This window comes from Pocillopora verrucosa, chromosome 14 (assembly GCF_036669915.1).
Source record: "Pocillopora verrucosa isolate sample1 chromosome 14, ASM3666991v2, whole genome shotgun sequence".
NCBI lineage: Eukaryota > Metazoa > Cnidaria > Anthozoa > Scleractinia > Pocilloporidae > Pocillopora > Pocillopora verrucosa.
Window position 1 is genome coordinate 7,689,314 of NC_089325.1, and position 12,224 is coordinate 7,701,537.

Sequence of the window (12,224 nt, forward strand, 5' to 3'; positions counted from 1 at the left end):
GACGATAGAGATATAAAAACGCCATTTAAACCCCACATTTACGGCTAACTTAAGTCAATTTATCCCTTCCAGTTGTCATTTGGGTTTAAATTGCAGGGAATCTAAACCTACCATAGGCCTCATTGAAGGTGACCACTGCACATGCTTCACCTCCAAACTCGACTTTCAGGACAACCACTCCACTCACTGCTTCCATGTAAAACTGAAAAAGATCCTGGGTGGTTTTGTCACTGAGGCCTTTCACTAAAAGTCTTTTAGAGTCAATAGGCAGTTCCCGTGGAGGTTGTTTGAGAGTAATTGTTAGATTCGCTCCATCATAGGTTAGACTTCTTTTACTTAAGACTCCACGAGCACCTTCAGGCAAGAGGAAAGAATATAGTTGACTGAGTCAAACAAAAAAGCAAGGGAAACAAACAAGAGAAAAGCGAAACAAAATGCATAATAGTTTTATTTATAACTTAAGCAACTCGTACCAAGTGTTTACTACGAGGAAAATTTCAGTTTTTTTTTCATCCTTTCTAGAAGATGTCAACATTCCCAGCGGCGTATAATCAAGGGCAACTTAGAAATGAAGATATCAGTTAGTTTGTATGTAAATGTTGCTCCGATTTCATCTAGCTCATCTTGCTTGAGCAGAGCTGGACGAGGGCGAGACTATACGTAGGTATATGACAGTATATCTGGACTTACTTTCGGCCGTGGTAAAGGTAATAACAGCTGTCCCCTGGTCTGAATCATGATCGACACTTTCTACTTCACCTCCTCCGGAACGCTTTTTGTTCTCGAAGAAGTTTAAAATAGCCTCTTTAGTTGTTTTCGCACTAATTCCAGTGACCTCAATGGTGCGAGATTCTTGAGATACTCCATCGTTATGTGGCTCAACTTCAGGGCTACGCGCTGTGATCATGACATTCAGTGTGGCTCCGTCAAGGATATGCTTACCTTGTCTCAGGATACTTTTCGTTGCTTTAAAAGTAACAAATTTCAATCATCATCGAACAATCTTACGTCTGTAAATTCTAAGTCAAATACTTAAAATTTTTCCATACTCACTTTCGGCCGATGTAAAAGTAATGATAGCGATTCCCCGGTCGGGAGTATGAACAACGTCTTCTATCTCTCCTCCCCCAGAGCGCCTTTGGTCTTCGAAGAATTTCAAAATTGCATATTTAGTTGTTTTCGCAGCAAGTCCCGTAACCTTTATTGTTCGTGATTCCTGTATTCCTGCTGTGTCGAGCGTGTCAGCTGCTGTGTTGGTGGGTTTCACAAGCAGTATGGCTCCCTCAAGGATGTGCTTGTCGCGAAGTAACACACCTTTCGCAGCTTGAAACGTGACAAAATGTAACAATTGCTTATCAGAGCAAGGAAAACTGTTTCAGGATTCATAATCCATACTTAGAAATGCAAGATGATTAAGAAGTATCTCAATATCTTGGCCTAATTGAACACTTATTGAGTTGTACATGTATCTCAAGCAGTTATCGCAGGATCGCTAAATGAGGAATGCAATAGAGCCAAGAGGGAACTTTGTCAAATGTTTAAAATGTTGTTAGAGATGGCTTCATCCTACCTCATTAGAATTCAGAACAAAGTGCAACTTACGCGAAACTACTTACCTTCAAAATCTTTGAAAGTCACGAATGCCACATTTTCTTCCGGCCGAAAAGTCACAGCTTCTACCTCTCCACCCCCAGAACGTCTCTCATTTTCAAAGTAGTTGCGAATGGAGTCTTCAGTACTTTGCGCAGTAAGGCCAGTTATCTGGATGGTTTTGCTTGTATTTTCAGTATTATCGAGCAACTCGAGACTGACATGAAGTGTGGCACCATTCAGGATATGCTGATCGTGCTTGACAACTCTTTGTACAACTATAAGAAATAAGATCAGTATTTTTGAAATCTTAGATTGTAAATTGTTCTTTGGCAACAAAAAGAGCAGGAGCAGCAACATCATCAACTACATACTCTTTATCTACAAACGATAACAACTACTAATACGTGCTTAGACTTAAATAATAAAATGCTGAAAAATGTACTAAGTGATGAGCGGCGAGGCCGCGAGAAGAACAAAAATGTCACCAAAGTCTTTCGTTCCAAGCCTCTCGCGGACTTGCCTCTCGTCACTCTCACGCAGACAAAACTGTCAGCTGCGCGTGCTATACTGTTACCTTCCGATGACTCGAACTGTACTCGTGCTACATTGCCTTTGATTTTCACTTCTTCTACAGCGCCACCTCCCGACCGCCTCGAGTTCTCAAAGTAATTTAAAACAGTGTCTTCCGTTGCATTTTGAGGTAGTCCTTGAACGAAGACAACACGGGTCTGCAAGATCACAAGAGATACATTTGACTAACCTTACATTTTCGTAAGAAAATCAAATGAGAAATCGGTACAACGACAAATGCAAGAGTAAGAACAAGAACGATGTGTTTATTTGTAAGAGAGACATTTTTCGAACGAAAAGTTTGCAGGTAATATCAAAGACACTGCATAAAGAATTTGAAGCTTTGAAATTGTGCAGTGTATACAGGAGTGACTCCTGCTAGGAGTGACCAAAAAGAAACTATTCGACTGAGTAATGTTTAACGCGAAATGAAACAAAGTAAAAAGTTTAAAAGGTTAAACTGTGGGTCTGACCTGGTTTTCTGATCCGTCCTTAGCCTGGAACTCGTCAGTGATTGAATGGTATGAAACTTCCACTTTTTTTCCATTTAAAGTGTGTGTTTTACCTATGACCTTCTTTGCAACTGCCAAACAATTAAGAAAAATTGAAACAGATAACCTTAATGAAGGAAATAAAAGGAAACAAAATACGAGAGCTTGAGTGAAGGATAATGCAAACAGGCCGTTGATACTCAGTCATCGGTTACCATGACCGCATAATATACGTGACCGCTTAATAGAGGTGAAAATAGCAGGAATACATATTGAGACTTTGAAAACCGACCGCTTTATACAGGGTCTGCTTAATACAATGCTGCTTAGTACAGGTTCGACTGTACCCTTTATCTATAAATGATAACCGCTGATTCGTGCTCAGAAGTAGAGAATAATAACCTAAGCAATTTATTATGGCCTCGAAAGAGAAAGAATGTAAAATTTGAAATTAAGTAATCTTGAAAAGAGTCTCTTTTTCTCCCGGCAAGTGATCACATGATCGGGTTTATGCCTACTTTAAGGAAATGTCACCCTAATATCTCAGTACCATCAAATTAATTAAAAGTAATTATCATATATATGAACTAGGATGATTTCATAATGACGAAATGATTCTTTGAAATTCCCAATAACAGAAGAAAAAAGCTTGAAACAATTCAGGCTTTAACGGGGTTGGAGCCCTTTCCTCCTTGGGCGCTATAAACAACAGAGGTACGTAGCCTCATCTTGGGAGCGAGGCAAGTTTTACAGGTTTCTTCGGTCTCGTTAATGAATCTCCACGTAATAACTTATTTCTTATCTTGTATATCACCCGCAAATGAAAATGTAATTAAATTCAATTGTGCTCAAAGAACTTTGCGAAAATAACAGGGCCATTGAAATTTGCCTACGTCCCAAAGTGTGGCTATGTAGCTCAGTTCGTAATAGTGCCATGTAACTACATGGTGTGAGCTATGGCAAAAATCCCATCGTAGCCGGATTTTTTTTTTTCTGTAAATTCTTCAGTTGAAGTGTAAGAATCATTCCTTCACCATAGGAAGCTAATCAATTAATATCATATATTTAAATCCTTGCCTTTCGCTTTTGCGCAGACAAAACCATCAGCAACATGTTAGACAGTTACCTTCAGATGACTCAAAGCGCACTCGTGCTACGTTGCCTTTGATTTTTACTTCTTCAACAGCGCCGCCTCCCGACCGCCTTGAGTTCTCAAAGTAATTCAAAACAGTGTCTTCCGTTGCATTTTGAGGTAGTCCTTGAACGAAGACAACACGAGTCTGCAAGAGCACGAGAGATACATGAGACAGAACAAATACTTTCTTGAGAAAATGAAATTAAATTACAGTACTAAGACAAAAGCTAGAATTATTATTATTGAACTGTGAGAGTGTTATTCTCCATAATTATAAGATTAATCTTTGCTGGAAAAGGTTTACAAGGAATATCAAAAATACCGATATAAGAATTTGAAGCTGTGATATTGTGCAGTGTACGCACGAGTGAATTTATGCTATGAATAACTTAAAGAAACTTTTCGACTCAGTAATGCTTTATGCGAAATGAAACACAGTAAAAAGTCTTAAAGATTCAGCTGAGGGTCTGACCTGATCTCCTGATCCGTCCTTAGCGTGGAATTCGTCAGTGATTGAATGGTGTGAGACTTCCACTGTTGTTCCATTCAAAGTGTGTGTTCTACCTAAGACCTTCTCTGCAACTGCCAAAACAATTAAAAAAAAGTAGGTAACGAAGTTCATAAAGAAATGAACCAATTGATGGATTGATTACTGAAACGAAAGGATTGCTGAATTGTCATCAATATAGAAAAAAGTTATCTGATTCATTGTTTTTCTTTGTACTATTCTAGTGCATGACAGGATATATACCATCTTTCATTACTCGAAGAAGGATCTTGCTTTCTTTCCTAGGCCACTCAAACACAATCTGTAATCACGACGAATTTACCGTGTCTTATAGTAAAAAGAATCACAATGAGTCAGTCATTAGAAATGCATAAGAGAGCTTTTCAGGTTGGGAGACTTTGGGGGGGAAGGGGGAGAAGGGGGGTAGGAGGAAGGGGGGAAGGGGGTAGGGGAAAGGGGGGCAGGGGGATGGGGAACGGGGAAGGGGGGAAGGGGGAAGTGGGAAGGGGGAGGGAAGAAGAGGGAAACTAAACGAGGATGGGACGAGATCATCAGCAATTTTACAGAACTTGGAAGGAATTGTGGACAATGGCAATCAGTGATAATTTTTTATCTAACCTTTATGTAAGATATCAAATAGCAGCCCTTATCAGATTTCAAAAGCAAATGTAACTTGTACTTAACGACTTACCACCAATATCTTTGAAAGTCACGAGAGCCATATTTTCTTCCGGCCGAAAAGTCACAGCTTCTACCTCTCCACCCCCAGAACGTCTCTCATTTTCAAAGTAGTTGCGAATGGAGTCTTCAGTGCTTTGTGCAGTAAGGCCAGTTATCTGGATAGTTTTGCTTGTATTTTCAGCATTATCGAGCAACTCGAGACTTACATGAAGTGTAGCACCATTCAGGATATGCTGATCATGCTTTACAACACTTTGAGCCACTTCAAAGAACAAGTAGTTAGGTGAGTATCTACGAAAGTTTAGAGTGTAATTTTTTTCCTCCAGCAAGGGCAATAACAACAACAATAACAACAACATCAACTATATTCTCTTTATGTAGAAATGACTACGAATGATAGGTGCTCAGATTTAGAGAATAAAAAACCTAACAAATTCAATAGGGCTTGGAAAGAGACACAAGACTACAATTTAAAATTACTTGAGCTTGAAAAACGTCTTCTTTTCATCTTACACATAATTGCATGATTGTTTACGCCAGGTGTCAAAAAATGTCGTCCCTAAAGATCTCACAACCATTTCCATTCAGCAAAAGTGATTATAAAATCGAATTAACATTATACATGTGACGTATATGGCCTGGGATAATTGAACATTACAAAATGATCCTCGAAAATGACAAAATCACAGAAAAAACAAGATTGAAACAATTTGGGCTTTAATGAGGTTCGAACCCAATTCTCCTTGCTAGCAGTTGGACACAAGAAACAACTGAGCGACGAAGCCCTATCAGACAACTCTGAATGCTATGCAGTTACCTTCAGATGACTCAAACAGAACTCGTGCTTCATTGCCTTTGATTTTCACTTCTTCAACAACGCCACCTCCCGACCGCCTCGAGTTCTCAAAGTAATTCAAAACAGCGTCTTCCGTTGCATTTTGAGGTAGTCCTTGAACGATGACAACACGGGTCTGCAAGAATATGAGAGATACATGAGACAGACCAGACATTTTCTTCAGAAAGTCAAATAAAATTTCACCGCAAAGACAGACGCAAGGATAAGAAACGAGGAAAATGTGTTTAACAGTGAGGGCGATATTATCTCAACCAAGCTTGATCCTGGCAGGAAAAAGGTTTACAAAGAACATCAATATACCGCTGTTAGTAGTTAAAGTCTTGAAATTGTGCAATGTACACACGAGTGAATTTATCCTATGAGTGACGTAAAGAAGCTTTTTGGCTCAGGGATGCTTCATGCGAGATGAAACACTGTAGGCAGTTTAAAGGGTTCAGTTGTGGGTCTGACCTGATCTCCTGATCCGTCCTTAGTGTGGAACTCATCAGTTATTGAATGGCGTGAGACTTCCACTGTTTTTCCATTTAAAGTGTGTGTTCTATTTAAGACCTTCTTTGCAACTGCCAAACAATTAAGAAAAGCTGAATGAATTACTGAATGAATAAAAGAGAAAAGAAAAAAAGAAACATATTACAGAACTTGCAAGAAATATATATTTTTTCTAAAGATGAAACTCATAAAAAAATGGACCAATTGATCGATTAATCACCCAACGGGTAGGAATGCTGGATTGTCATCAATGTGAATATAAGTTCAATTGCAGATCATCCATCAGAGAAATCCAAGCATCTGCAGTAAGATTCCCTCCTGGGGGTCAGAAGTGTTAACTTTTTTGCCCTTATGCCCTCGCACCTAACTCGCACTTCGCGCGCGCCCCTCACTTATCTACGTTTAATTGAAAAACGTAAAAAATTACACCTGTTCTGCAGGCTAACAGTAAAAAACTCACCCTCAACATCTTTGAAAGTCACGAGAGCCATATTTTCTTCCGGACGAAAAGTCACAGCTTCTACCTCTCCACCCCCAGAACGTCTCTCATTTTCAAAGTAGTTGCGAATGGAGTCTTCAGTGCTTTGCGCAGTAAGGCCAGTTATCTGGATGGTTTTGCTTGTATTTTCAGCATTATCGAGCAACTCGAGACTGACATGAAGTGTAGCACCATTCAGGATATGCTGACCATGCTTTACAACACTTTGAGCCACTAAAAAGAACAAGTAGCGAGGTCAGTATTTACGAAATCTTAGAGTGTAACTTTTTTCCAGCAAGGACAACAACAACAACAATAACAACAACATTAACAGTATTTTCTTCATGTACAAATGACAACGAATGATACGTGCTCAGATTGAGAGAATAAAAGCCTAAAAAATTCAATAGGGCTTCGAAAGAGACAGAAAACTATAATTTAAAATAAGCTGAGCTTGAAAAACGTCTTCTTTCATCTTACACATAATCGCATGATTGTTTACGCTACGTGTCAAAAAACTGTCGTCCGTTAAGTTCTCATAACCATTTCTATTCAGTAAAAGTGATTATAGAATCGAGTTAGCATTATACATATGACGTATATGGCCTGGAATAATTGAACATTATAAAATGATCCTCGAAAATGACGAAATCAATGCAAAAACAAGCTTGAAACAATTCAAGCTTTAATGAGGTTCGAACTCAATTCTCCTTGCTAGCAGTTGGACACAAGAAACAACTGAGCGACGAAGCCCTATCGGACAGCTCTGAATTGTATGCAGTTACCTTCAGATGACTCAAACAGAACTCGTGCTACATTGCCTTTGAGTTTCACTTCTTCAACAACGCCACCTCCCGACCGCCTCGAGTTCTCAAAGTAATTTAAAACAGTGTCTTCCGTTGCATTTTGAGGTAGTCCTTGAACGAAGACAACACGGGACTGCAAGATCACGAGAGATACATGAGACAGACCAAATATTTTCTACAGAAAGTCAAATAAAATTTCACCACAAGGACAGACGCAAGGATATGAAACAAGGAAAATGTGTTTAACAGTAAGGGCGATATTATCCCAACTAAGTTTGATCCTGGCAGGAAAAAGGTTTACAAAGAACATTAATATACCGCTGTTAGAAGTTAAAGTCTTGAAATTGTGCAATGTGCACACGAGTGAATTTATGCTATGAGTGACTTAAAGAAGCTTTTTGACTCAGGGATGCTTCATGCGAGATGAAACACTGTAGGCAGTTTAAAGGGTTCAGTTGTGGGTCTGACCTGATCTCCTGATCCGTCCTTAGCCTGGAACTCGTCAGTGATTGAATGGCGTGAGACTTCCACTGTTGTTCCACTTAAAGTGTGTGTTCTACCTAAGACCTTCTTTGCAACTGTGAAACAGTTAAGAAGTTTAATGAATTACTGAATAAATAAGAGAAAAGAAAAAGGGGAAACTTAACACAGAACTTACAAGAAATATATATTTTTTCTAAAGACGAAACTCATAAAAAAATGGGCCAATTGATTGATCAATCACCTAACGGATAGGAATGCTGGATTGTCATCAATGTGGAAATAATTTCAATTGCAGATCATCCATCGGGGAAATCCAAGCATCTGCAGTAAGATTCCCTCCTTGGGGTAAGAAGCGTTAATTTTTTTGCCTTTCCCCTTGCGCCTTCTTCGCACTTCGCGCGCACCCCTCACTTATCTTCGTTTGATTGAAAAACGTAAAAAAATTACACCTCATCTGCAGGCTAACAGTAAAAAACTCACCCTCAACATCTTTGAAAGTCACGAGAGCCATATTTTCTTCCGGCCGGAAAGTCACAGCTTCTACCTCTCCACCCCCAGAACGTCTCTCATTTTCAAAGTAGTTGCGAATGGAGTCTTCAGTGCTTTGCGCAGTAAGGCCAGTTATCTGGATGGTTTTGCTTGTATTTTCAGCATTATCGAGCAACTCCAGACTGACATGAAGTGTGGCACCATTCAGGATATGCTGATCATGCTTTATCACACTTTGAGCCACTACAAAGAACAAGTAGTGAGGTCAGTATTTACGAAATCTTAGAGTTTTAGAGTGTAATTTTTTTCTCCAGCAAGGGCAACAACAACAACAATAATAACAACATCAACTATATTCTCTCTATGTACAAATGACAACGAATGATACGTGCTCAGATTTAGAGAATAAAAACCTAACAAATTCAATAGGGCTTGGAAAGAGACAGAAGACTACAATTTAAAATTACCTGAGCTTGAAAAACGTCTTCTTTTCATCTGACACACAATCGCATGATTGTTTACGCCAGGTGTCAAAAAACTGTCGTCCGTTAAGATCTCACAACCATTTCCATTCAGTAAAAGTGATTATAAAATCGAATTAACATTATACATGTGACGTATATGGCCTGGGATAATTGAACATTATAAAATGATCCTCGAAAATGACGAAATCAATGCAAAAACAAGCTTGAAACAATTCAGGCTTTAATGAGGTTCGAACTCAATTCTCCTTGCTAGTAGCTGGGCACAAGAAACAACTGAGCGACGAAGCCTTATCAGACAGCTCTGAATGCTATGCAGTTACCTTCAGATGACTCAAACAGAACTCGTGCTACATTGCCTTTGATTTTCACTTCTTCAATAACGCCACCTCCCGACCGCCTCGAGTTCTCAAAGTAATTTAAAACAGTGTCTTCCGTTGCATTTTGAGGTAGTCCTTGAACGAAGACAACACGGGACTGCAAGATCACGAGAGATACATGAGACAGAGCAAATATTTTCTTCACAAAGTCAAATAAAATTTCACCACAAGGACAGACGCAAGGATATGAAACAAGCCGAGTTTAAAGGGTTCAGTTGTGTGTCTGACCTGATCTCCTGATCCGTCCTTAGCCTGGAACTCGTCAGTGATTGAATGGCGTGAGATTTCCACTGTTGTTCCATTTAAAGTGTGTGTTCTACCTAAGACCTTCTTTGCAACTGCCAAGCAATTAAGAAAAGTTGAATGAATTACTGAAGAAATAAAAGAAAAAAGAAAAAAAAGAAACATATTACAGAACATATAATACTGATAAGTTATCCTGTTTTCCAAAGATGAAACTCATAAAAAAATGGACCAATTGATTGATCAATCACCTAACGGATAGGAATGCTGGATTGTCATCAATGTTGAAATAAGTTCCATTGCAGATCATCCATCGGAGAATCCAAGCATCTGCAGTAAGATTCCCTCTCGGGGGCCAGAAGCGTTAATCTTTTTGCCCTTCTTCCCTCGCACCTTTTTCGCACTTCGCGCACGCCCCTCAGTTATCTTCGTTTGATTGAAAAACGTAAAAAAAAATAACACCTGTTCTGCAGGCTAACAGTAAAGACTCACCCTCAACATCTTTGAAAGTCACGAGAGCCATATTTTCTTCCGGACGAAAAGTCACAGCTTCTACCTCTCCACCCCCAGAACGTCTCTCATTTTCAAAGTAGTTGCGAATGGAGTCTTCAGTACTTTGCGCAGTAAGGCCAGTTATCTGGATAGTTTTGCTTGTATTTTCAGCAATATCGAGCAACTCGAGACTGACATGAAGTGTAGCACCATTCAGGATATGCTGATCATGCTTTATCACACTTTGAGCCACTACAAAGAACAAGTAGTGAGGTCAGTATTTACGAGATTTTAGAGTGTAATTTTTTTCTCCAGTTAGGGAAACAGCAACAACAATAACAACAACATTAACTATATTCTCTTTATGTAGAAATGACAACGAATGATAGGTGCTCAGATTTAATGAATAAAAACCTATCAAATTCAATAGGGCTTGGAAAGAGACAGAAGACTACAATTTAAAATTAGCCGAGCTTGAAAAACGTCTTCTTTTCATCTGACACATAGTCGCATGATTGTTTACGCCAGGTGTCAAAAAAATGTCGTCCCTAAAGATCTCATAACCATTTTCTTTTAGCAAAAAAGATTATAAAATCGAATTAACATTATACATGTGACGTATATGGCCTGGGATAATTGAACATAAAATGATCCTCGAAAATGAGGATATCACAGAAAAACGAGCTTGAAACAATTCGGCTTTGATGGGGTTCGAACCCAATTCTCCTTGCTAGTAGCTAGGCACAAGAAATAACTGAGCGAGGAAGCCTTATCAGACAGCTCTGAATGCTTTGCAGTTACCTTCAGATGACTCAAACAGAACTCGTGCTTCATTGCCTTTGATTTTCACTTCTTCAACAACGCCACCTCCCGACCGCCTCGAGTTCTCAAAGTAATTTAAAACAGTGTCTTCCGTTGCATTTTGAGGTAGTCCTTGAACGATGACAACACGGGACTGCAAGAGCATGAGAGATACATGAGACAGACCAAATATTTTCTCCAGAAATTCAAATAAAATTTCACCGCAAAGACAGAAGCAAGGATAAGAAACGAAGACAATGTGTTTAACAGTAAGGGCGATATTATCTCAACTAAGCTTGATCCTGGTAGAAAAAGGTTTACAAAGAACATTAATAAACCGCTGTTAGAAGTTAAAGCCTTGAAATTGTGCAATGTACGCACCAGTGAATTTATGCTAGAGTGACTGAAAGAAACTTTTCGAATCAGGGATGCTTCATGCGAGATGAAACACAGTAGGCAGTTTAAAAGGTTCAGTTGTGGGTCTGACCTGATCTCCTGATCCGTCCTTAGCCTGGAACTTGTCAGTGATTGAATGGCGTGAGACTTCCACTGTTGTTCCACTTAAAGTGTGTGTTCTACCTAAGACCTTCTTTGCAACTGTCAAACAATTAAGAAAAAAGAAAAAAGAGAAACATTTTACAGAACGTACAATAATTAATCTTTTTTTCCAAAAACGAAACTCATAAAAAATTGGAGCAATTATAATTGATCAATCACCTAACGGATAGGAATGCTGGATTGTCATCAATGTGGAAATAAGTTCAATTGCAGATCATCCAGCGGAGAAATCCAAGCATCTGCAGTAAGATTCCCTCGTGGGGGTCAGAAGCGCTAATTTTTTTGCCCTTCTGCCCTCACGCCTAACTCGCACTTTGCGTGCGCCCCGCACTTACCTCCGTTTGACTGAAAAACGCAAAAAATAAAAAAAAATTACACGAGCTAACAGTTAAAAACGACTTACCATCAACATCTTTGAAAGTCACAAGAGCCACATTTTCTTCCGGCAGAAAAGTCACAGCTTCTACCTCTCCACCCCCAGAACGTCTCTCATTTTCAAAGTAGTTGCGAATGGAGTCTTCAGTACTCTGCGCAGTAAGGCCAGTTATCTGGATGGTTTTGCTTGTATTTTCAGCATTATCAAGCAATTCGAGACTGACATGAAGTGTAGCACCATTCAGGATATGCTGATCATGCTTGACAACACTTTGTGCCACTACCGAGAACACAAAATGAGATTAGTGTTTAAA

At 39.3% G+C, this 12,224-nt stretch overlaps 1 protein-coding gene across 3 annotated transcripts in view; it reads right to left on the reverse strand.

The window, feature by feature from the left end:
- Positions 1–12,224, reverse strand: part of LOC131776539 (uncharacterized) — a 38,392-nt gene that overhangs the window by 12,444 nt on the left and 13,724 nt on the right. Inside the window, exons 11-31 of one of the 3 annotated variants that reach the window (XM_066160935.1) lie at positions 11,939–12,190; positions 11,465–11,574; positions 10,978–11,131; positions 10,177–10,428; positions 9,670–9,779; positions 9,385–9,538; positions 8,571–8,822; positions 8,076–8,185; positions 7,587–7,740; positions 6,784–7,035; positions 6,285–6,394; positions 5,796–5,949; positions 4,989–5,240; positions 4,262–4,371; positions 3,781–3,934; positions 2,637–2,746; positions 2,168–2,321; positions 1,617–1,868; positions 1,054–1,323; positions 691–966; positions 112–354 (exon numbers count right to left, since the gene is read on the reverse strand). In XM_066160935.1, the coding sequence (XP_066017032.1) occupies positions 112–354; positions 691–966; positions 1,054–1,323; positions 1,617–1,868; positions 2,168–2,321; positions 2,637–2,746; positions 3,781–3,934; positions 4,262–4,371; positions 4,989–5,240; positions 5,796–5,949; positions 6,285–6,394; positions 6,784–7,035; positions 7,587–7,740; positions 8,076–8,185; positions 8,571–8,822; positions 9,385–9,538; positions 9,670–9,779; positions 10,177–10,428; positions 10,978–11,131; positions 11,465–11,574; positions 11,939–12,190 (3,885 nt within the window). The remainder of the gene's footprint in view (positions 1–111; positions 355–690; positions 967–1,053; positions 1,324–1,616; positions 1,869–2,167; positions 2,322–2,636; positions 2,747–3,780; positions 3,935–4,261; positions 4,372–4,988; positions 5,241–5,795; positions 5,950–6,284; positions 6,395–6,783; positions 7,036–7,586; positions 7,741–8,075; positions 8,186–8,570; positions 8,823–9,384; positions 9,539–9,669; positions 9,780–10,176; positions 10,429–10,977; positions 11,132–11,464; positions 11,575–11,938; positions 12,191–12,224) is intronic. The other 2 variants (XM_066160936.1, XM_066160937.1) reach the window with 2 other exon arrangements.